Source organism: Psittacula echo, assembly GCF_963264785.1.
Source record: "Psittacula echo genome assembly, chromosome: 4".
Classification (NCBI taxonomy): Eukaryota; Metazoa; Chordata; class Aves; order Psittaciformes; family Psittacidae; genus Psittacula; species Psittacula echo.
Genome location: NC_137738.1, coordinates 83920645 through 83946441, shown reverse-complemented (window position 1 = coordinate 83946441; position 25797 = coordinate 83920645). Strand labels below are relative to the sequence as shown.

Genomic DNA, 25797 nt, shown 5'->3' with positions numbered 1-25797 from the left:
CATCCTCTTCTGCCATTCTGTCCTTCATTTCTTCCATGTTGTCTTTCTTATCTTGCCCTAAGTTCCCACAGTCCTTTCACTTCAAAAGCTCTAAAACCTCTATTTTAAAAAAGTATCTATTTTACCCTTAATATGAAGATATTTGGAGTTGATGATCAGGAAACAATGGAATTCATCAGTACAAAAGATGATAAATTATTTGGTCAAGGACAGCAGATCATGTATTTCCTAAAGAACAGGTATTTGCAAGATGCAGCACAGGAAACAGCTTCACACACAAAAATTTAGGCAGCTCAGAACAGTAGAACGGCTCAGTTTAGAGACACACGCCATTTATTCTGAGGCCCGGAAAAGCGTTCGTGTGAAAACAGAAAATCCCACTGTGTCATTATATCTTTTCAAAATACAGAGCAGTTTGTTGAGACCATTTTATGCATGACTTACTTGTATACAAAAATATAGATGAGCAGTAATTAAAGACGAGATTCAAAACAAACAATTTTAAATTGGGCCTAGAACTGGCAGGGATGCTGACTTCCTAACATCAGATGGCGATGACTTCTGTAAACAAGAAGCATGAGAAGAGAAGGTCCTAATCCCACAGGACTCCAGCAACTCAGAGAAGCTCCATAGTATACGGTGTAAAGTGCGTGATGGGTAATAGTAAGAGCACAGTAAAATAGTTTAGCATAGATAAAGTCATGATGCCTCCAGGAATTCAAACTTGCTTTCTTTTGATGCTTTAAATCAAAGTAGTTTTAAATGTGTATCTATGCAGTGGCAAAGTTGTATATAAACTAAATGCAAATGGTTTGTGAGGTAAGCAGAACCACGATGCTGATTCTTTAAAAAGAGCCATACCTTCCACAAGTATTACTACTGCAGCCTGTTTGCCCATCTGTTAGATGGTATGCAAACTCTGCACCCACATAAATGAGCAAGGACTGAACAAAGTGAGGGTCACTTCAAAAATACCTCCTTTTTTCATTGACTCAGTTTTAGGTGGTCCAGATAAAAAAGTTGCTGAGATAATGGAAAATTCCTCACAACAGAGATCTGATGGTGCAGGGGAACAGAGGGCTCTCTGCACGGCCACTTCTCACGACACTGTTGAATAGTTTGGTAGCTGGAGGGAACTGGATTAATTTTTCTTGAATCCACTGCTCAGAAAATGTGGGAACATTACAAACCTTTGTATTACTACTGATCAACCAAAAAGAAATCATTGAATCATTAAGTGGTCTGTAACCCACTTAAAAACAAGCTACTCATCACAGATTACCTCTATATTAAGCTAATAGTGAGAAAAGAGAAGCAATGGCTCCATGGCTAACAATAACAGACAAGCCTGATCTCGTAGTGAGGGAGACGAGGTAGTAGCCAGCACATGCTCTCATTCAGGGTATTTTTGAATCAGAATTGTGATGTCTTTACCAGCAGACCAGTAAAATGATTCTGTTGTTATGACAGTAGGAACATAAGCCTGAAACAAAGCTAGAGGAATAACCACAACTTTGATACACAACACTCCTCCCACCTTGGAAAGAGCACTGAGAATGTACCAGCAGTATATTTCACTTACAGTTACATGGGATAATCCCAGAAATTACTCTTAGGTGAAAAAGAAAGGAAAAAAAAAAAAAGTTATAGCTTCCGTTTTTCCGTCACAAAGTAATCTGCAAGTACTTGTGCTCCTTAGCCCAGATTCTTTTTCTTCCAACGTTGTTTTTCAAGTGGAACTCCTTTACTAGTAACCATCCATTTAAATAGTCATAGCATGAGCCACAGCCTCTGAACTGGCAATTGCATTCATCTCGTTTCTCTGCAGTGTTTTCCCTTTGCATGTCCCTATCTGCGTAGGATACAATGCAATACACTCTAATGGATTGAACTCAAAATGCTGCTCCCATTTGGCATGGAGCAAGTTCTTACAGAACCCAAAAGCCAAACACGTGTTTTCTAAATAGAAGTAACATGCTGAGAGGGCTTCATTCAAGGTTCAAGCCTTAACACTATTTTGGTTAAGCTCTACTATGCAGCTGAATGTGGAAGTAAGCTGAGCTAGGAAAGAGTTAAATGATCAGGCTGAAATGTTATTTAAATATCATGAGTTAAAAGCTCCAGCCTAGCTGCAAAGAATAAAAAAGGGCACAAGCTTGGCAATGTTCCTAAGGCAGTAAAAGCAATGTTTAGAGAGAAAGAAATCTTTGTGTGAATGCAAAAAGGAAACTCAAATTGGCAAAATAGAGCAAGGAAAATGTATCTGGGTGATGGCAAACTGACAGAATACAAATTTCCCTCCATACAAGGAGAATCTCCATGAATTTCAGCATGGCCACTGTTGGAGATCTCATAATATAGTCGAGGTAAAGCCCCAGCAATATTATAGTCTATTTTTAAAATTGCATTTAATCTGTAATTGTTTCTGTCACATCTCACTCTCCTCAGTTTTCCACTCCAAGGGAGGGAGGTCAGTTACTTCCTCACTCATCTATGCTATCTGAGAACTCACATGCTCCCTCATTGGCACAAATGGGGCTTCTGCTGATGATTTCAGTAAAAGGGGAACCTAGGCACCAGCCTCCATGGAAAATTTGCAGCAAGTGGTAAGGAACATAAACCTCTTGCCTCTTCAAAGGAAACAATTAGCTAGAGGAACGAGATTACACTAAACTGGTGTGATTGCTGACTGTCCCCAAGAAAGTGCAGTCCCACTGCCCCCTCTGCAGGGGACCCAATCCAGCATGGACACATTGAGCTGGACCAGTTTGCTGATTTAGGAGAATGATTACCCTCTGTTTCTTGTTTCAATGGATTAGTTTTCTGGAGAGTCATCTGCTTGATCAGATTCTACCTGTGGTAGATATTGGGCAATATCTAAACCCCATCTCAGGGAAGCAGTGAGTCAGTACAGGGCTGTGGGGAGTGGGCCCATTCCATACTCAAGTCAGGTATACTGTGAAATTGCCCCATAAGAAAAGTATGAACAGAAGCTTTAGTGCTAGTCTGTGAAGGACAAGAATGAGAGTTTTTACAGAGTTCAATTAAAGAAATTACTGAGCATCCCTTTTCCTAAATGGGAAGCCTGCCATTGAAAACTGGGTGGGGAAAATTAATTCCATTTCTTGCAGGTTTGTGTTGCTTCAGAGTGCATTCATCCACCCACCTCACCCTGGCAGTGAGAAAGTCTTCACAAAAGGCTGTGGAGGATGGATGTACGCTGCCCTGCAGCTGCAACATCCCTTAAACCTGCTAAACTGGGCAGACTGGGCAGGAAGGTGAGGTGAGCCTGGTGAGGCATGTCAGTCAGCGTGGCGGCTGACACGATGGTCTAACCAACACCACAAACCCCATGGGAAGGTTGCTCTGTCCACACTTTTTCAATGGGTTTACTCTGCCCACCACCTGCCTTCCACCCAACTCACAATGTTGCTGGCATGGGAGGAATACTACTAATTGAGCTACAGCAAATGTCATCACTTCCCACAGCCCCTTCCCCTCAGAGCTGGGCATTCAAAGCTTTAACCCAGCAGGGAGAAAAGGGACATTCCTCACTCAGTATGAATACAATGGAAACATGGCACGGTACTTCTAATCAGACCCTATTTAGAATGATTGCCTCTGTAGAACTGTCTGTAAAGAAAAACCCCAGAATAACTAAGTGAACATCTAGTTCAATTCACCATTGTTGTCTGTGACCAATGCCAAACGCATCCGAGAACAGGCCACCACTGACATAAATTCCTGCAATCGTATGAACAAGTAGAAATATCTTCCTGACTGTACCTGGGATTTGTCCAACAATACATTAATAGCCTTTGTAATTTTCTCGTAGGTAATGTGACCAGAGGCTCTGTACACTGAAATAATTAGGACTTTGGAGATTCCCTAAAGAAGTTCCCATGAGAAAAGGGTTTCTGGGTAAGGTTTCAGGACTCCAGTAAATTGCTCAGGCTGTAATAAAATCATAATATTCCTTGCAGTGACAGAAAGTAAGAAATCACAAGATAATGCTGGAAATGGATCCCTTCAGCTGGAAATGTGTCATTACATGATCTGCTAATATTTGTTTCTTTCATTGTATTTTCAAAGCAAAGTTGGATGAAGGGTACCTACTTGCTGTGCTGGTACTGACTGATGAAACATTCTGGAATTTATCTGCTTATATACCTATCTGCTTATTACAAGAGAAGGATGGAAATTAAACTTTATTCAGCACTTTAATAACCAGTTTTTTTTCTTATGAATCTAACTTTACTTTTACAGGATAGTGCTCTGTGAAACTAAGGAATACACTTGTGCTGCTGCATGGGAAATGTCTTGGTTTTAATGAGTTGCCAACTTAATGACCTGTGGGATTTCAAAGTTCCTTTTTGGTTTTAAAGGAAATGATTAATATATATTCTGCCTTTAATTATGGTGCTGTAATTTTGTGAAAGGAATTCCATTCATTCTTTTCTTCATTTAAATGTTTTACATTTGTGAATGTTAGAAAATGTATTCTCCTAAAAGGTCTGTCTGCAAAACAGAGAGTAATGAGAATAGCTTTGGAGCAGAATACTTTGATTCTTACTTTAAAAGGATACAGAAGTTGTTTAAATGACTGCTTGACTAAAATAAGGTGGATTTCTACGGAAATAAATGCCTGGCTTCAAATATCTATTAATGTAATACTGGCCATTATTTTTTACAACAGAAATATTTTATAAAACATGAAATTTCATGTGTATATTTTAGTTGAATCTGTAATTGGCTACTATAGCTCACTAGCAAATGTCCTAGGATAAATTTGGATAAATGGTAGTTATACTTCAGAAAGCAAATCTTAATCCTATTCTGCCTGTGTAATCTGAGGATTTTCTAGTTCTGATAATGATTTGTGCCTTCTTTTTCCTGTTTTTGCCCCAAGTAATTGTGAGATTAAGTTTGTGGGGTTTTAAGAGCTTATATATGTGCCACATACAAATTCCAGCCCTGTGACTCAGACATTTTGATCCCTTGGTTATCAGCCAGACACTTTCCAGCAACCTGTGATTCTCTGGAAATAAACTCTTTGATCAGAGTCTCTCTTATACCTAAGGAGAGTCTGATTTTGCAAAAATTTGATGTAGAAAACCCTTTAATGTGCACACCATACCGCACACAGACACAGAACACCCTTCTCCCACTACCTACTCAGCTTTCCTGTAGCCAACATACCTGGTGCTCATCACCAGGAATCCCTATTTGCTCTCCCAGATACATTTGCTTAGGGACCAAGACCCACTCCTTGACATGGGTCACAAGGACTGTCCAGTTCTGGGCCCCTCAGTTCAAGAAGGACAGGGACCTGCTGGAGAGAGTCCAGCGCAGGGCGACAAAGATGATTAAGGGAGTGGAGCATCTCGCTTATGAGGAAAGGCTGAGGGAGCTGGGTCTCTATAGTTTGGAGAAGAGGAGACTGCGGGGGGACCTTATTAGTGTATATAAATATATAAAGGGGGAGTGTCATGAGGATGGAGCCAGGCTCTTCTCAATGGCAAACAATGATAAGACAAGGGGTAATGGGTATAAACTGGAACACAAGAGGTTCCACTTAAACTTGAGAAGAAACTTCTTCTCAGTGAGGGTGACAGAACACTGGAACAGGCTGCCCAGGGGGGTTGTGGAGTCTCCTTCTCTGGAGACATTCAAAACCCGCCTGGACACATTCCTGTGTAACCTTATCTAGGTGTTCCTGCTCCAACAGGGGGATTGGACTAGATGATCTTTTCAGGTCCCTTCCAATCTCTAACATACTGTGATACTGTGATACTGTGAACATAGACTTAGCCTACGAGACAGGAAACCTTTTCTTTCACATGTCTGAAAACTTTGTTTCTTTGGGCATTTGAGCAGTCCCCAGTTCTTCAGAAAAACAAGTAAAACCTGTATTTGCTAACGTAATTCACAGCTTCTCATACACACTTCGTCCTACCAGAGACAACTGGCTTTTCCCCCAGCAGCAGCGCTGCCAAAAAAGGAATGCAGACTAGGAAAGGATTATCTGGGTCATCAAATCCCAGTCATCTGCTATCTAAGAACCATGTCATATAATCCACTTATAAAGTTATCAAGCTCCATCTTAAAACTTCTTAGGCTGTGTCGCCTCTCTACACCTGTTGAGAAGCTCTCATTTCCAAGTGATAAGCTTCTATCATCTAACAGAATTACCTAGTATTAATCCTTCAGTGCATTGACTTGCATTTTGCACGATTACATTTAATCCCACTTCAATTTCTCAAGTTCTCATCTACCCTGTCAACCTTCAGTGTTTTGCCTTTGAAGAACTGCATCGGGAAGGATGTAAGAAGTTTATTTGGTACACAAGAACTGCATTATCATTCTGCTGATAAACAGAAAATGCTCTACTATCCTGGCAAGGTTACAATGACCTTGCTTGCTAGTTCAGAAAGGAAAATATGCACACTTGTTCCATTAAATGAGTGAGCCAGCATCTTCTGCTAGAAGTGAAGAGCAAAGTTAAATTGCAATAATATATCACAGGATTGTGAAAGGAGTATTGAAGTAATCTTTACAGATGTAATTGTGTAGCCAAAAAGAATTCCACTATATTAACCTATATAATTATAACCTAATATATTAATGCAAGAATCAGTACAGCTATGATATACTTAGAAAAAGAACTGGCAAAGCAGATAACAGATAAAACCAGAAGTAAAGCTAATTTTCTGCAGCCTTCTCTCAGCTGTGTTTCTGGAAACTCTGCCTTCAGCTTAAATGTCAGCCATGGCAAAAAGTAAGCAACTTAGAAAAACAGGAATGATAACTTTATTTCCTTTAAGTAGGCCCATAGCTTTGACAGTAATTTCATTGTACCCATATGTGAACTAGCACACCCCAGGCTCTAGTCTGATGGGTCACTGCCATTACTGGCAGGTGTTCCTACCTCCCCTGTCCCCACCCAGCTACTCAGCTTCGTGCCATTAAGAAATAACAACAGCACAGACCTACTTTTTGTGGCAATGTCATTACAGAAAACATTTTAGCAGTATCAGGCTTAACACCAGCTTTTGAGACTACACAAGTTCTCTTCTTACCACACTAGTTCTTTTTAGCCAGTTCCTCACCTTGCCTACAGTTTTACCACTAATCTTCAGGTTCTGCACCTTAATTAGTAATTTTCCACTTGGCACTGTTATCAGGTCCTCTGCAGAAGATGACAACTCCATTGCATTTTTTCATTTGCATTTTCTTATTAAAGAAAGAAACCAAGTTAGTCTAGCATGAACTACTGCTGCCAAATACCATTTGCATTTTATCCTTTTTTACAGAAACTTTAGTCTTTTTAAAATATTTTCCATCAAAAAAAAAGATTTTAAAGTCCTGTTTAGTCAAACTGAAAGACTACCCAGAATACCCTTCCCAAATATAGCACTATGTATTGACATAATTGAAACCTTGCAAGCTGCATAATCAATGTTTCTTCATGCACGCAGCACATTCTGCCTACTCTCAGTAGACCATGAAAAGTACTGCTGGTAGATGAACAGTAATTTAAAAAGTCAATAAATTCCTCCATCAGGCATTTCAAGTAAGTTAATGAGAAATCAGTAAATTTTATATTGCCCAAAGCAGAACTGGATAACTTATCTATATTTACTCTGGATTGTATTAGCAATCCCTGTTGTACCAGCGTGGCAGCTCGCTGCAGGCCTCTGTCGAGTAAGAACATCGGTTCTGCAGTCTGTGATGTTGATTCCCAGCTATGTTTCTAACATCTCTTCTCCAGAACTTTGAACAGATACTTGAAATGACTGTCTGATAGGAGCTGCTAGGTCTATCTCACAAAGAGTAGGTCTACAGCATACTATGTCCTCAGTTTTACAGTCCACAGCATATAAGGGAGATTGTCCTTTCTTATTGTACTGCAGCCACCTTTGAAAGAACAACAATGCTCTTTCCCTTCCGTTTTTTTCTACATACTGTTCCTTTTGGAATGCCTTCTTGGGTAGAATACCAGTGGTCTTCGGTGTTCACACATGGTTTATCACTTTGATTCCAGTGGTCTTGGGTGCTCACACATGGTTTATTACTTTGCTTTTCCCTTTCTGACTGCTTGGTTCCTATCTCTCTGAGCAAAAGCATTTGTAAAACATGAAATAATTATTCTGTTCAGTTTATGGGAGGTTTTTGAGCTTCAACTTTAAGAAGTTTACAAAATTGAGTCAATAAAAAAGAAAAAAAAAGTAACTAATATGAGAAGCGATATAGAAATTGTGGCATAGAAACAAAAGAGTGAACAAAATAGATTGTTCCAGGATAAGGAAGACTGAAGAGACTTCAAGGAAGAAATATGGTAATAAACTATGTTTGAGCTTTTCTTAATGCAAGGGGCCTGAAGTTGATAATCTCTTGAGATATGTCAGTTTTGCACTTCTATGCTTTTGTCTCAAGGCAGAAAGTCATGACCAATGTCACCAACAGACATTTTACAGCTAGTGATTTCACCATCAGTGCCTTTGAGAATTGAGATGGTTGTCGTCATGCATGTATCTGTATATAAACTGCTTTATTTTTATTTTCTTGAGTAGTGCTTTGAAGGATAGAGAGATAAAGACGGCGTATAGCTGAAGGGGGAGCAAACCTCCACCCCGTTACATCTACTAATTCACAAATTACAAGTGAACATACATAGAACTCTGACTTTGCGTGTATGCATCTTCCATGAAGTCTGACTGCTGTATGTCTCAGATTATTCCTTTGGAGTTAAAAAGAGGTAAGTTTTGCGGATGCCAGATATATTATTAAAACATTATGTATGTTATCCTTTTTCTTTGGTGTTACAATGTCAGGTAAGGACATCACCTCCCCTTTACAGGGTAAGGGTATCATCTGCCCTTTATAGGAAGAGGGAGTAAGTACAGTGAAGATCAGCCAACAACTTCCAGCTCAGTTCTCACAGGAGGGTTCCATCCGTAGGCAGATGGCTTGAGCAATGTGTCTAGTGTTCCGAGACTGGAAACTGTGATACAAGTATTGTGGGAGGCAGGGAAAGGATTGACTGTATCTGCCATGTTGGTCTTTCCACATAGTTTACTGCTTCTTAAACAGAGGACTATACTTCTTGTCTTATGCAACATACCAGCATTAAGGCAAGACACTCCTGCACTCAAAAGTTGAATAGAGGGGGGTAAATTTGTTTTGTGGGAGACTGTGTTATTTCAGAATATGGTTTCTTTCTGTTGGGAAAAATACCCTATTTAGAAAAAAAAGGCGTGAAACTGCGACTCTAGGGAACTGGAGGTGGACTGCCCCAGAGCCATGAGCAATGGGAGTCCCACACAGCAGGCTGACCCACAGCTGTGGATGCTGAGAGCTCCAGCTATCAGGAAAGAATGAGCCTGGAAGCCCTGAGAGCCATGGCTCCCGGCACTTCCCAGATCTCTGCCAAGGAGCCAGGTCAGCAAGCTGTCAGGAAGCTGGGTAGGGTTCTCATTGAAACACTAGATTTTGATGAGTCAGCAAATCCTCAATTGAAAACATGTCAGAATTTTTCCAACCGGCTTTACTCACAATCTAAACAAATAAAGGGTGTGTGGAGGAAATACTGTCCTTATTTTACATCAGAGGGACTGAGGCACAGAGATATGAAGTAAGTTATGCCAGGTGCTATAGAAAGTCTACAGTCAGGAGGGAAACTCAGATTCCATGTCGTCCCTTAATCACAAGAGTATCCTTCCTCTAAATTTAATTGATTTGCCATTACAATGACTTCGTGAGGTAAGTATTACTTTCATTTTATAAACAGGAAACCAAAATAAGTTGTACAAGAGCAGATAGGAAGTCTGTATCTGAGCCAGGACCTGAACCCAATGTTCCTAAAGCTCCTAAGGTTTAGTAGCAAGCCTACCTGTTTCTTTGGTGGACAAAGTATATAGACAAGATACAGTCAATCCTGGATGACTTTACTTACCTAACCGTACTAATAGCAGCAACGGTATAGATTTCTACAACAGAATACTTCTGTGCTGAAATCTTGTTATACTGAAGCCATACTGCCCACACAAAAATGCTGGTTTACTATGAATAAAGCCCTTTTATGTGGTTGTGGGTAGTACGGAACTAAAACTTTAAATAGTGCTTCCCTAAACACTCATATATAAAATTCAACTGGCTTTCCTGGTTCTGCTAAACACAAGCGGCTATAGCTATACCTAGGCACATCACCTCAGGTCTCTTCCCGAGTCTTCTATGATCCCAGGTTTCTTAGGTTTCTCTATGTAAATATTAACTTGTCCTTCACGAGATTTCCACTTTGAACACAGCCTTAATTGTAGGCAAGAACTGTAGCATCAGCTGGTATTAAAGTCAGTTCAAGTTTTATTAATAGATTTTCATTTCAAATGGCAGAGGGCTTTTCTTTGTTGTCTTGTCTTTGCCTATTTTAAAATTTGGGGTTAAAATTTCCTAAGCTGCATTCTTTTAGTGAACTTAGCTATGGAAAATGTGATATTCTGTTGGTGTTTGTATCTTCACAACCTTTTTCTTTTCTACTACTTTCATCCTTTGAACAGAAATTTGAAATTTGATGAGGTAGTGAGTTGATTTTAAACTATGGATATGTCTTCTACAACTACTGTGAAAATTGGCTCAAATTTGGCAAAGTCACAGACCTTTGATAAATCTGTTTGCCAAGTGCATAATAGAATTTATCAACACAAATCCTGTTCTCACGGAACAGGATGTACAGACGGTGTCATTTTGTGAGAGACAGCATGCTTTGTCTTCTTCAGGGTGTCCAAGTCCTCCATCTGTTGAGCTAGAAGGCCACAGTACCTTATTTCTGCCATTCTCTCAGTGCTCTCCCTTTCAGTCCCCAAGTGCCATGGAAGAAGAGGCCACCCAAGTTACATACAAAGAGAATGAGAGCTTGACCAAAGGAGGGGAAAAAGACAAAGCTAGAGGGGCTGGTTGAGGGTGAAGCTGTGGCTGAGAACTGTTGAGGAAAGACTGGATTGTGACCAAGTAGGCAGGAAGTAAAAATTAGAATTGCTTGAGCAAGGAGACTTTGACATACAGAAGAGTGGATAACAGGATTAAAAGCTCTCAAGGGAAATTAAGTGCAAACTAGGATTCACTAGGAGAAAAAAAAGGCTGACATTGTGTGAGAAATGTGAATGGGATGCACAGGAGTCATGGGAGTAAAATTAGCTAGGTTTGTCTGGGAAGGAGATTGGAAAAAAACATGTAGAGACACAGCACAGCTGAGAACAAAGGATGCATTTTGGAAGAGAAACTGAGTTTGATGGGTGAAGGCTGGAAACAAGGGAAGGAGAAAATGTGGAGGCAGATGAAAGGTGATAGTGATGCAGCCTGATGCAAAAGAGTCTGTGCTCATTAAAATACTCTTTCCTCCACAATCTATAAAGAGTCTTGAGATTCACCATTTCTAGGGTCATCAAATATGTTTTAGAATCACTGGCAAAGTCTTCTTCTTCTTTACTAGTTTTGTTTATTAAATGGTGATATATTATACTAGACGTAGCAGAGAATCTGAAAGTTATTTTTATGGATAAATCCTATGAGAGGGAACATAATATCTTGTGAAATTTTGGGATTTATTTTTGTTAAAAGAAGAATCACTTACAAAGTGAAACTTTGAAAGTTAGCAAATGCCATAGGTAATGTTGATTATACTTGCAAGACAGAAGCTATAGAACAGCTTTCATACAGGGCAAAACTGAGTAAAATTCAGTCTGGAAAACAGACAGCCTAGAGGGGATACTATAGAGATCTGTAAAAATAATGAGTAGTACAAACAAGAGAGCAGAAAGGGATTTTCTGTCTCTTTCAAGACAAGCTCTAAGATACGTTCAATGAACAGTGAGGTGGGTTCAAAACTAAAGGAGATGATTCTACTGGTTGCCAAAGGATACTGTGGAGCCTAAAAGTCAATATAGGTAAAGGGAAGAATGGATAGGTACCCATACGATAAATCTGTTGGTGATTACCTGCCTCTAGTCCCTGAACCACAAATGGGAAGTTTGGAGAAGGCTAGGAGAGCCTGGGACAAGTCTGCCCTAACCTTCTGTATCTGCCATTATTATTGACTTGTAGAGATGCAAAGTATAGTCATGTCCTCAAAAAAGAAATTTCATAGCAGGCAGAGAACTGAAACCTCCTTCAATTAACGTACAGCTGAACCTCAGTTTCCCTTTAATTACAAGGGCATGATGCAGAAGACTATAAATCACACCATGAACACAACCATTCCCACTGCCAGCCAGGGTCATAAGATGGGAAATCCTCTTGTGGACCATGGAATTAGCTCAGAACACAAGCTAGTCCACTGTGGTTCCTCACCATTTTCTGGTGGTAAGAGACAGCAGAGCACAACCATGTAGACATGTTTCTGAGGTGGCCCAGCTAGATGTTGTACAGCCTTACCATGTTCTGTGTGAGGGGCAGCCAAAGAGTCCAATAGGACAGAGAAGCCCTGAAAGGCCAGAGTCAGGGATGGATAGGAACTACTACAGGTCTCACCTGAGCTTGGAGACGACTCCAGGATTCAAGGAAGCTGTCACCTCCCAGAGCAAATGCAGAGAGATGCAGCAGGTTATGGCCATTGGTAGAGAAAAGGCACATAGCTAGAGGGCCTGTAATCTAAACTAGTCTACTTCTCTGAACTAGTCTAACTGTAATCTAGACTAGTCTACCAGTAATCTAATCTAACTGGTTTTATATGTTACATTAAACAATTGCTAAGTACATGCATCTTCAAGATGAGAGTTGCTTATTATCCTTACCCTGCTGTTCACCCACCTTGGTGATGGGAGGTATGAGTCTGACACCTTCAACAAGCTGAACTTAAGTATAATCCAGTTCTCCGAAGTAGGAGGTAATATTGATGTCTTCTCTGTCCACATTTTAAAAGGTGTTACCAAACTCTTTGAGAGAGATCTGTGGGTTGTGCATCTCAAGTTTACAGATGTGTTTCTGAAATCCAGAATGAGGTCCTGTGAGACCATACTTAGGCCACAATGCCATCCTCAGTGTCTCCTTTTACCTGACTTTACATAAATACACACCGAGCCTGCTAATTTTAATCAACTTCCTGCTAAGACTGATGATTGTTGGGATCCTGTTCTGTTCTGCTTAGCTCTCTGCATGACATGCACTGCATAGAAAGAGTAAGCCTAGGCGCTTATTAAAAAAATTTCCAACATTAGTGTAAGAAAAAACCAAGAAGAGGGGGCTGTTAAAAACATACAGAATGTAAAATACAGCAAAGACAAGACAGGTAGTCTTATTTCTTTCAAAACAAATAGACTTTCAAAAGACTTTCAGCCTTTCTAAATCACACTGGTGTCTCCTGGAAAGCCTACAAAACTTGACTTTTAAAATTTCTAGCACAGTCCCTGAGAGTTTCTTTGCAAAGGCCAGGTTGCACGGGACTTTGAGCAACCTGATCTAGTGGAAAGTGTCCCTGCCCATGACAGGCACTTGGAACTAGATGGCCTTAAAGGACCCATCCAACCCAAACCATTCTATGATTCTATGACTCTATGATTTACTCACTGGAAATATAGGAGAAAAAAAAAACCAAACATTCAAAGGAATCAAGACACAAATATTCTAAAGTTGGTGAAGATTTCTTCTTATATGTAAGCCTAATGAACTGAAAGATCTCAGTGCTCATTTTCATCACTGGGTCAAATGACTGCGTCAGATTCAAGACAGGAAAAAAAAACATGTATATAACTACATACACAAAAAAGCCTCACAAATCCTCAACTGAAAGAGTACTATTAAAGTTGCAAAGTTCAGCACTTAAGTATATCAAAGAATGACAGATTTAGACTGCTTGAGTTCAACTATGAGATTAGGTACTACTTTTCCTCTAGACCTCTGTTGCATTTGGTGTGTAGAATATGTATTATTTCTTGATGATCTAGGTATTTTATTCTTTTTGTTCAAAGTGCATCTTAAGTTCTTATTTATTACATGATAGCCAAACCATCCTCCAGAGGCAGAACTGTTGATTTCTACAGATTTTGTAATAATTTAATATGCAGGTTCCTCAGAAGTATAAGTGGATTTATAGTTCTGTAAGGAAAGATACAGGTTTATATACATGAAATCAGAGGCCTCCAGTTCATTCTTTGATTTGAAGATTATTTTTATTCCTTCCACATTATTTTCACTGCAATACATTCTTCAGGCTGTGCACCTAGTCTTTACTTTCAGCTCACAAGCTCCTACCCTGCCTTTAAGCCCCACTAGCTAAATTTTGCTATATTTTCCCAAATTCTCTGCCACTTCCCAATCCTACTTCACTGTTTATTTTACAGACTGCTAATCTACATTTTCCACCCTTGATTGCAGTCTCATTAGCCAAACACACCTAGTTGCTCTGAATCCTAGTCTTTCTCTGCAGTTGCCTTTGTGAAGCAGCAGGTCTGGATCCACTCTCCCACCCATCCTGCTGTTCCAGCTACACCAGAGCACTGGTTCCTGCATACCTGGCTCTACTCTGCTGACATCAACTTTACCTTCTCTGTGTTGCATTGGATTACTTTCTCCTCCCTGTATCATGGTGAATTATTTTCCCACGTGGCCATGTCACTAGCATCACGAAAAAGAAGCATCCTCCTCAATTTTCTGTCTAACCAAGCATTGCTTGTCTTAGAGCAGAAAAAATCCCTGCCAAAAGAGGCCATGATGGGGAAGAGCTTCTATTCTAGTACTCCTGAGCCAAGGGCTGCATATGTAGTTACTCAGTGACGACAGAAATGTACCCACGGATCAGGACGGGGGCCCTGACAGAAAAGCTTCCATGACCCCTCTTGCCCCCCTCCCCTTTTCTGGAAAGGGAAGGAAATAAGACCATTTAGTCTTGTTAGGGACATAGAAGCTATGATGCATGTCAAATATCAGTTCTCACGGCAGAGCTCAGCACCCCCAAGGTGGTTTGATGAGAACATTGCCACAGTTCTTCAACCTAGTATCATTTCCCCAGTCTTGTTTCGCCAAACTATTCAGGATACAATTTTCAATGCACATTGAAAAACAGCTAGCATGAGAACAAAGCTTGCCCCCATTAAAGCCTGGCGAAGAAAAGTGATCTTAGCAGATCACTTAAGATGAGCATCCACTTACTTTAAAACAATGATATCTGCACAAGGTTCGGGGTAAAACTTCTTGTTTTAAAAAACAAGGGATAAATACTTCACTATGGGCTAGAGCTTAGTAAGAAACTCCCTCTGGGAAGGTTATCACGCTGTTGTTTGCCAAAAGACTTGTATTCTCTTCAAAAGCAGCTGGTGCCTCTGCCTGCTGCTGTCACCAGTGTATTGGGGATCAGAAAGGGGAGGACGGCAGGCAGGCAGCTGCCTGCCTTTGTGAGAACCTGAGGCAGTCAAAACGCAAACTGGTGAGTATGAAATTCCTACAACTCCCGTGTAGCTGGTGAAAGTGAGCAGCAAAATTCTCTTAGTGCTCCACTCTGGAGTCATGCCACAAAAAGGACAGGGTGTGCGTGTGTGTATATTTTCTTCTAACCTACGCTAGGTTAAAATTAACGCTAATTACAGCTAATCAATTATAAGGCGGGCGACTCATCTTGCATGGTGCCGAGCAGCCCTCCAGCGCACCATGAGGGCACAGCCCAGCGCCCCTCACAGAGGAGGACTGCTGTAGCCACTCCTGCCGCGCCCGATTGGGGAGCGAGGGGCACAGGGATACAGTCCCGGACCTGCTCTGGAGATTGCCCGTGAAGGGGCCTCAGGCCTGCCGGCAGCAGAGTCGACAAAGGCTGAGCACTCGGGGCGACAAGGCCCTACCTCTCCGATCGCCGCGGAGGCGGAGCCACGGCACCTCCCGCGCACCCGTCCCGGAAGTGCCCCGCACCCGCCGAGCAGCTGTCTTCCTGCCGGCGCGGCTCCTCCCCTGGCTGGGCACTATGGTGGCGGAGGCAGCGCGGGGGAAGTTGCGAGCCTGAGCCGGTGCCTGTTCCTGAGTTTCGCTGCCGGCGAAGGCCGCCGCCCCTGCTGCTTCTCCGCTCGCCTGGCGGGGCTGCCCGGTGTGGTGGGCGATGCGTGCGGAGCGGCTGCGGGGCTGCCTATGAGCGTGCTGCCCATGTGGATGTCCCGGTGAGGCTGGGGGCAGCGGAAAGATGCTGCTGTCGTTGGTGCTGCACACCTACTCCATGCGCTACGTTCTGCCCGCCGCCGTCATGATGGGCACTGCGCCCACCTACGTGCTGGCCTGGGGCGCCTGGCGCCTGCTTTCCGCCGTGCTGCCCGCCCGTTTCTACCGCGAGGTGGACGACCGCTTGTACACCATTTACCAGAGCATGGTGCTCTTCTTCTTCGAGAACTACACGGGCGTGCAGGTGAGTCGGGTGTGGAGAGCAGGGCAGGAGGCTCCGACCTGGCGTCCCTTCTGAGCCAGCAGCCGTCGGTAGTGTGGGCTCTGGGCTGGCCTCCCGGCCGGCGCTTTACCTCTTCTCAAGCTGCTGGGGCAGGAAGGATGCAGCACGCCTCGCTCGGCCCGCCGCCGCCATGTGAGGTCTGATGGGAGGCAGCGGCCGGCGGCGGCAGTGGCAGGTGCAGGCAGTGGCCTTGCCCCTGGGCTCCGGATTCGCCCGGGGCAGTCTTGTTTCGCAGCCGCTGTTGCTCCTCTGGTGATGCTTTTCACGGAGTGTTGGTGTTGTGTTCATTTTGCAGGTCGGGAAAACGGAAGAGATGCGACACCGGTCGTGCTCTGTCAGCACTTGAATGGCAGTCTCCTTTGCACACTTGAACACTGTGGCCTGTGTTGCACATCTGTAGTATTAAATTGGTAGCAAATAAGAGAACAATAGTCAACTTTAATTGTACTTAATATACATACAAGTGTTTTAATGAATAGATCACTTAATCTCTAAATTATTACAGGTTCTCAGTTTTCATACAGTCTATCCCTATAAGTCTTTGGCTCCTAAATTTTGATAGCCATAGATAGTGATCATTCAGTATCCCAAGTCCAAGGTTTTGTGTTAGTGGGTTGGAACTGGAAGCCTTTCTTGCATGACCAGAGAGATATCTACATTCAAATAATAATATTTATGAAGCATTAAATGTATGAAAGGTTACATATTTGTCTGCAATTTGAAAAGTAAAAAAGGAAACTTTTAAGTCTGCATCTGAGAAATAACTGTGTAAATGACAGGTGCTTACTGTGCCTAAACCTGACTTTCAAAGTTGTCTGAATGTACTGAAGTGTACTGAAGTTAGTGTCAGCTGTAGGTGCTTGAGAGTTAGAATAAGAGGTGCTTACATGTTGACTGGCAGGTAACTGAGCAGGTACAATTAAGCCTGTCTTCATACTTATATTAAAAGCATTTGTCCACTGTCTTATGAATCATTTATTTCAACATAAGGCTACATCTTCCCAAATTTCCACTCTTGAGCTAAAGTTGTAGGCCTCACCTTATTTTGATTCTCATTGGAACCCCCAAAGCCCACTAAAGATAGAATCGCACAGTTTGACATCAGGGTAAATGGAACAGGTACAAAACAAGTGAGATCTTCTGGTGAATTAGTATTGTTTCAGCCTGTAACTCGCATAACTTCGCTCTTGCCCCTACTTGTTGTTTTATCCACCTTCTTTTTTTATGCAGCATGTTTAATGCAGATATCTTGATTTGTGACGCACCTTGGTCATTAGCTGCTGAAAATTCAACCCATTCTAAGAATGAGAGCCAAAAATCAAGTTATAAATTGTAACAGAAAAAATACTCAGATTTCCTACAAATAGCATGCATAGAGTAGCAACCGCTTTGAACTTTTGATAAGAACTTTTATTTAAAAAATGTGTGTGACAGAAAGATACAGAAAGGAAGATGCTAACCAAAAGAAACAAAACAGCCATTGTCTTTTGACATCTCTTTTCTTTTATTGCACTGATAAAACGTCATCCACCCATACATGAAGAAAAAAAAAGGTGGGAGATGGTAGAGGTTATCACTTAGGACAATATTAAAATAGAGATGCTTTGTCATAGTAAGCCACAGATGATGTTAAGAGAAGAGGGAATGGTGTATGCAAAGCTGAAATAGAGGGTAACAGAAGCCAATAAAGAGAGCCCACAGAACCAGTGTGGCATATGTCTCAGGGTAAGTAAAATACTAACTGAAAGTTAGAAGTAGAGACTGAAATGTAAATAAAGCTTGGGAATATATGATACATATGTAGAGAGGCAAGAGGCAGAATCCTTAAAATTCATTTATCATTTAACTGGAAGATATCTCTCATTAGTTTAAGGATGTGTGTTTTTTCAGGCCTACTCTTGTGAACGCTGAACACGTTTAACTTGAAACAGTGGAAAGTTAAGCATGTGCCTGGGTGTTGGGTATTGAGATGGTAACCTGAGAGCTACTGTGAACCAACTGTTTTAAGGCATGTAATTACATGCAGAAGTGTAGCATCATTAAACTTAATCCTAAAACCCAATGCAAGAATAGTAACTTGCGTGGTTTTATAAGGCATCTTTATTTAAGGCTTTACTAGCATTAAGGTATCATAATAGCCATGGGAGGGAGGAATTCAGCATCTCTTTCAGGTCTATTAATTTATTCAATCGATTGAAGTGTGTTGAGATATTTTTTATAGCTGGATAAATGTGAGGCCAGCAGCATCAATTGTCAGAATACGGGAACTTGTTGCTTAATCTCAGTGAAGTGATTAGGATTATACAGATGCTTAAGTGACTTACTGAATCAAAGCCTTGTGATTTTTAGCACAGCCACTGTCTTATCCTATATAAAAGCTCTTTAACATTATGTACTGTTTAGTGTTTATTACATTTAATTTGTTACATTTGTGGCTTTTCAATATGATAACACTCTAAGGCAGTTGTGAACATTTGAAATGTCTGATCTTAATTGGGAATTTCAGCAAAATTATTATGTGAGTGGGTCTGTAAGAAAGTAAAGTTGGTTTGGCTCGTGAATGTAGATAATTTTTTGACTGAATGAAATACTAGTGTATTTTGATATGTGTATTTTTATTTATCTGCCACAAACTGATGTTTCTGTGTATCATCTGCTGTTAGGCCATCAAATATCTAAATCTGTCTCCTCCTCACAGCTGTATGCACAAATGTATTTTGCTTCTTTTTTTTTGTTCTCCTTGACTTGGATGCTTTTAGCCAAGTTTATTAAAGCAAAAGCTCTAGGTCTTGCTGGGAAGGCATTTTATCTTTATAGAAATCTTTTTCCAGTTGTAAAATGTGACTAAATGAGGTGATAACCTGATCTGCATGACAGAAAATCTTGAGAGACTAATAATTCCCCTTCTCGTAAGTATTTGACTTGAAATCTGAAATAATTACAGAGCAACAATTGCTGTGAACTCTTACTGAGTATATTCTAGAGAGTGTCTTACGAAGTAACTGTAAAAGTTTCTTACTGTCTCCTACTGTAAATACTTTCCCTTTAAAATTTTCGATCAGGCGTGTTTGTTTCTACCAAAATGATTTGTTTAGAGCTAAGGTGCAATCAGTTTAGTTTTTCCAATAATACTAGAATTCTGTTAATGAATTGCCAAAAATAGCCCTTTTGTAGACTGTCGTGGAAGAGTTGGCTGTAGAAAAATGAAGAGTCAGTACTCGGAGTACAAAAATCAATCCAGGACATACCAGTCCCACAAATGAGGTAAAATGGACAACGCCATTATGTTTATAATGTGAAATCCTCTAATGCTGGGTAAATTTCTAAGTGCAATTGCAGTTTAGCAAGTATACATGAATTTTACTAAGGAGATATAAATTTAATTCATTGCTTTTCAATGATCTCTGGGATTATAAATTCATAATAATCAAAATCTGTAGAGGTAGGCTGTTGGAGAGTGTCATAGAGACAGCAGCCGTGCATTGATTCTATGTTGCTTATGATTCAGTCGTGTGGCTTCCCACCTGTCCTGCTGTAAGCTGCAGAAGCACTACAGTACTGTTTTCTAGTAGGAATTCTAGAAGGAATATACGAGGTGCTTGAACTCTGGTGAGTAGAAAGTCTGTTAATTTTATCAGCAATGAGCCAACACAGTCACTAACACAAACAGGTGCAGTTCAACTACTAGCACTAGCAAATACAAGTGCTTGTTCTGGCCAGAACTTTCTAAATCATCAAGTAGCCTGTAAAATGTTGGTTGTGTTGCTGCTTTTGTCTTTACTGTGTTAGGGAAGTCTGGTTTCTCACATTTATCCAGAAAAAGGGCAGTTGCATGTGAAAACCAAAATGACTGCAAATATGACTGTGATTAGGACATCTGAAGGGCTGGAAGGACTAGTAATTCAATGTGATGAATGCTCTTGTCTCTTTGTGACCCTTAGCATCTTACCCCAGTTGCTGTCAGGGTAATGAAGTTAATGCCTGCTGTGTTTGTGCACATGTTTCAGATGAAATGAGGACTAAATGTTCTTCAATTGTTTTTTGTTGTAATTGTGTTTGATATTTTGTATTGAGTGGCAATGAAGAAATAATAAAGAAATCATCACTTGGACTGCTTCCTAAAGGATCGTTTTCCATCTCAAAGGTTTTTACAATTGATTAAAATCCCTGACTGAATTCATGTGCGTGGTTTTGTTCAGTGGTTGTGTCAGCTTTTCCCTATCCCTACTTCCTGCTGAGTAAGAGTTTTTGAAAGTGGTGATTTCATTATAGACACTGTGAAATTCTGGTTTTCATTGTTGTTACAGGACTCTGGAAGGGCTGTGTCAGTCGTAGGCTACCTTAGTGTTATTTAGCAGAGCTGTAATATTTCTAGAAATACAGGAGATCCCTGTTAAACAATAAGACAAGGGGGAATGGCTTTAAACTACAGGAGGGTAGATTTGCATTAGATATTAGGAAGAAGTTGTCCACTGTGAGTGTGGTGAAGCACTGGAACAGGTTTCGCAGAGAAGTTGTGGATGCCCTATCCCTGGCAGTGTTCAAGGCCGGGCTGGATGGGGCTTTGAGTAACCTGATCTAGTGGAAGGTGTCCCTGACATGGCAGCAGGGGGTGGAACTAGATGATCTTAAGGTCGCTTTTAATGCAAACTGTTCTGTGAATGCAGCGTGCTTTCTGGATTGGTATTGAAGCGTGGACTAGATGTGTCTCAACAAGACTGAAAAATATTATTGCAAATTAAAACTTTGCAGAGACACTGTGCTGCTGACAGCGCTTTCCAGTGGAGTAGAGCCTGTCTTGACTCCCTAGGAATTCTGTCAGGAGAGTTTGGTGTCTGAGTTTGGGATGGTTTCTTTGTATTTCAGCTGTTGGCTAGTTTGCATTGGAAGTGATGGTTACGAGGTGTGTGCCCAGCACAGCAGGCAGGCACTGCTGAGGTTATCTTTATTACTCCCTGATTCCTTTTTGAAGCTGTCCAGCCATCCCTCAGGTAATTTACAAAGGCCCAAAGTGGAGGTGGGAAGCCAAAAAAGGCAGTGCAAGTCTAATAGCCAAGCTGAAGCATACTTACATCAGGAAGTGCTTCTGATTGCTGTTGGTGAGGTGGGTTGTCATCTTTTAGGAACCTGGTTCTTTCCTCTTCACAGTGGGGAAGGCATCATAACCAGGCTTCATCAAGGCAAGGTGAAGGTTTGTCTTTTAACTGCTCTCTGTTGGTAGGTGTGTGTGACAGGGTGACTCCCCTTGAGATGAATTTTTCCAGGGCAAACGCTATAAGCAGAACATCAGAAGGAGAGGTCACTTTTTACGCTTGTCTAGTTGCGTTCAGAAACAAATTGCTGTCAGTTGCATTTTCGAATGAGCCTGGTTTTACAAACCTGTGCTTGGGTCCCTAAACTTTCCTCCCAGTCTGGCAACTTAGGAGTGGGAGAGTACTGGGACAGTATGGGAGCTAAGAGGGAAGGCACTGAGCCACAGGCAAGGCAAACCTCCAAGCTCTGGTGGTAGCTGAGCAGCCTCCGAGGGCTTGTGCTTTCCTTGTTCATTCCACATAACTTGCAGCAGCAACTCTTGTTAGCCCCTGATCAGATTGCTGCTTTATGCAGCTACGTTAGCTCTTGTGAGCTGTGTTGAGAGATTAATCAAAACTTGTCATGGATTTATGATGGCAGAAATGGTGAAACAAAGGTTTTGGGAAGTGATAGATTTGGGGATCGGTGGCGTGCAAAGATTAGAAAAGGAACTGGAGAATGTAGTGAAGTGAATCACTTCTGTGTGGTAAACTTCTGACAGAAGCCAGGTTAAATCTTTCTGCTGTGGTGCTGGCTTCGTGAAGATTGTTTACCCTGGCTCATCTCATTAGAGATTTCAATGCGCAGGTGTCTGCAGGCGTATACATCTTTTATAGTATACATGAAAGTCCTGTGTGTTACTGTAACAGAAATTGTGATACCTGCTAAGCCTGAGGGATGGAGCTTTCAAATTGAGCTGGATGCCTAATTTTAGACTCTTGCGTTCAACTGTGGTGTGAAGCAGCAAAAATAGATATATTAGATATGTAAGCTTTGCGCTCTTTCTTTTTTACATATTGCAAAAGGTATATTTGCATATATCTTAATTTTTCTGTCTGCCTTTGGCTATCATTCTGAAGGTAAAAATGAAATCCTACATGTCTGGTTTGTCAGGATATCAGCTAGAGTTCTGCTGTGCTGCAGATTTGGCTCTGGGGCAGTCTGGAAAGAATTTGGTATGGGGAGATTCCATATTCAGTCCTGGTCCTGATCGTCTCCCACCTCCTGCCTGATACGTGAAAAATAACATCAGTACGTTAAAACTGAGGTCTGCTAGCATTTTTAGAAACACATTTCAGTTACTTGAACCAAAACTGCTGTCGGGGTTTCTAAATTAGAATCTTCATGTGGAGATTTGCCTTGCATGTTTTCTTATTGGCAAGTCACAATTGAATCTGAATTTTGTATCAGCCTTATTTATGAAAGTCGCAAAAAGTCAGGTATTTTTCAGGTTAGGAAAAGCTAAGAAGTCAAACAACAAGTCTGAATGCACTTACGAATTCTGGTTCCAAGTGTTTGGCCAGTAAATTTTGCAGGTTTGATTTTTAAATTTTCTGGTTAAATATGTTTTAATTTGAATATCTTAACATTTTTAGTATATTTGATTCTTAATATAAGTTGCGTTGATTTTTCACAATTTGTTGTGTTTTAAAAATACAAATGTTATTGCGTTTTTTTTTCTTTTAAACACACAGCATTTTTATATGCTTTCCTCTTTTAGCATTTAACTGTGTTTTGGTAGATAGTGGGCCATGGAGTTTTACAGTGCTCTTCAATGCCCTTTCCTTCTGCTTATATAATAGGTCCAGATACTTTATGTAAGGATGATTAATTGAGAAGTTTTTTCTCCTGGTACTTCACCATCAGACACTGTTCTTGCTAAGAGAAGATTCTATTCATAGTTAAACATTTGACTTCAATTATTGCAAACTATTTACCTCAGGCTTAAAGGGTGTCCTTTTTTTCTTAGTTGCGTTAGATAAAGTAGGCTCGGATATCAGGGATTTTGACATTATCATTACGAGGAAGCGTATCTTCTTTGGGGAAAAATATTCTTTAATCTTTGTTCTGTCAATTTGAATTTATGCTATGAAGAGATTTGGGATAAAAACCCAGGGAAATTAATTTCTTTTGTTAATTTCATTTCTGTCACGTATTACTTGTCATCTTTGCTGTTATAGCTAGCTCCTCAGTGTGGGGCCAGGAAATCATTATTTCTTCTAGTTTGATTTTTAAATGTAAAATTAGCTACCCATGATTTGGTTGAATCTGTATTTGAGCAAATAACTAAATGTGGCAAAAAATAATTGTATGACTTTGAACTGTGGTAGTTGCAGTAATTTTTCCTCTGGAACTTACGGATTTACTTGAGTTATCTTGTCCCATTTTCTAGGGCTACGTGGGAATCTGAGGGCACCTGTGTTTCTTTTTGTGTAAGCAAACACAGTGCACGGTTCTGAGCAAGAGGCAGGTGAACTAGTTTATTTACATGCTGTGGTGGTGTGCAGATATTAGAGTGGTTTTAACAGTGGCTATTTTTTGAGGCTCATTCAAGTTTACTGTGTTCAGGTCTGGAGCCAGATTAATTGCTGGTAGGTCAGATACCTCCCTGCATGTTCTATTTTGCTGCACAGTGATTCCTTTGCCTCACCTTGAAAGTCTGTAGTGCCTAAATTCTAAGTACTTACAAAAATGATGTGTGAAGGAGCTTTCAGAAACCTTATTTCACAATCACAAGCAAAGGATTCTTAGTTTTCTTAGTTTCTGAGTCTCTTTCTGAGTTTTCTTAGTCATCCCTTTTCCTACGTGTGTCAGCTCATTGATAACTTCACGCCGGTTCTGTCTGTACTCATTTGTACACGTTTGTATGAGTATTACAAATAAGAGCACAATCAACTCCTTGGAGTCCTTAGCATTTAGAAGCAAAATTCCTATTATAAAGAGCTCTAGCTAGAGGAACACTGCAAACTGCCATGAAGTTTCCTGCTTCTGGCTGTTGTGAGGTGCATGAAGGGTAAAATTTCCAGAACATGCTTAATGTACCAAGGCACTGTAGCTGCTATTTTTGGGGGAATGGATGAGATGGGATGGGACATGGACATTATGTATTTTCCGCTACAGAAGAGTAATAAAGTAAACAATAGCTACATTAAATGTGGGTCACCTTTTCCTTTCTTTTAAGGAAATTACAAAAATATGCGGGAAGATAGTCTACAGAGGTGCCAAAGGCTTATAAGGGACAGTGTTTCTCTCCTAATCAAACAGGTGGAATACTTCCTTCCACTGTTGTGCTGGAAGGCATGTTCAGGTTTTGCATATAATCAAGATGCCAGATGTTCAGAAAAACTCTCCTGTTGAAATCTTGTCTTATAAATAATCTACTTTTACATGTGCTACATATATTTGAAATATATGCAGTACTTGTGGGGATTTATGATAAAAGATTTTTAGATGCTCTAACTTTGACTTTCCTGGATTGTAAATGTGGGCTACTGATTGTAAGTGTGGGCTACTCCATGGTCCCTGCCATAGAACTGCACTGTATTCAAAAAACAAGTCATTTGCAGAAAGACACAGTAAATTATTTAGACACTGAAAATAGGATTTATTGAGGATTTAGATGCCAAAATCTTAAAATTATGTTCATGGTTAAGTCCTGCTTTTTTCTGTCACCAAGACTGAAACAGTTAACTTATACAGATGTCTTTTTTTTTTAAGGTTCCTCAAATAGTTAAGGAGTCCAGATAGGAACAAAATGTTTGTACTTTAAGAAAAGTTCCCAACCCCTGTATAGCCTTGATGAGAATCTAGAAGCAAAGCTCCTGAATCTACAAAGTACTATTAAATGATAATTAACATATGGTGGCAGGACTGTGACCTCAAAAACAGGCCTTCCTGCAGTGAATATTAATTTATTATAAAACTGTAGAAAATTAGGCAATTATTTCTAATAGCCTAAATATTTACAAGTCGTTTTTATGCTAAAATACAAAAAGTAGTAAAATATGCAAAGAATAAGAGACTAAAGATATATTTTTGCTGACATATATAGGAGAAATTGTATTATAAATATTAATATATGCTTTCATTAGCTCACAAGGTAACTGAATTAGCTTCAAGATTTTATTGATTCTGATTCTTCCAGAAGATTTCCCTTAATACAAGGGTCAATTGCCTTTAATTCAACTGAGCGACTGTAAAATCTTTACAGTCAGCATCAGAACTAGACTGCTATACATGTAGCTCCTGCTGTTGAGCGAGGTGTGACTACTCATGTTCATAACAGTTCGTCAATTTAGACCGTAAGACTA

At 40.6% G+C, this 25797-nt stretch overlaps 1 protein-coding gene across 1 annotated transcript in view; it reads left to right on the top strand.

Annotated features, from left to right (window-relative positions):
- Positions 1–15947: 15947 nt before the first annotated feature.
- Positions 15948–25797, top strand: part of AGPAT5 (1-acylglycerol-3-phosphate O-acyltransferase 5) — a 55878-nt gene continuing 46028 nt past the window's right edge. Inside the window, exon 1 of the mRNA XM_080617074.1 lies at positions 15948–16375. Coding sequence (XP_080473200.1) covers positions 16157–16375 — 219 coding nt within the window. The 5' untranslated portion in view covers positions 15948–16156. The remainder of the gene's footprint in view (positions 16376–25797) is intronic.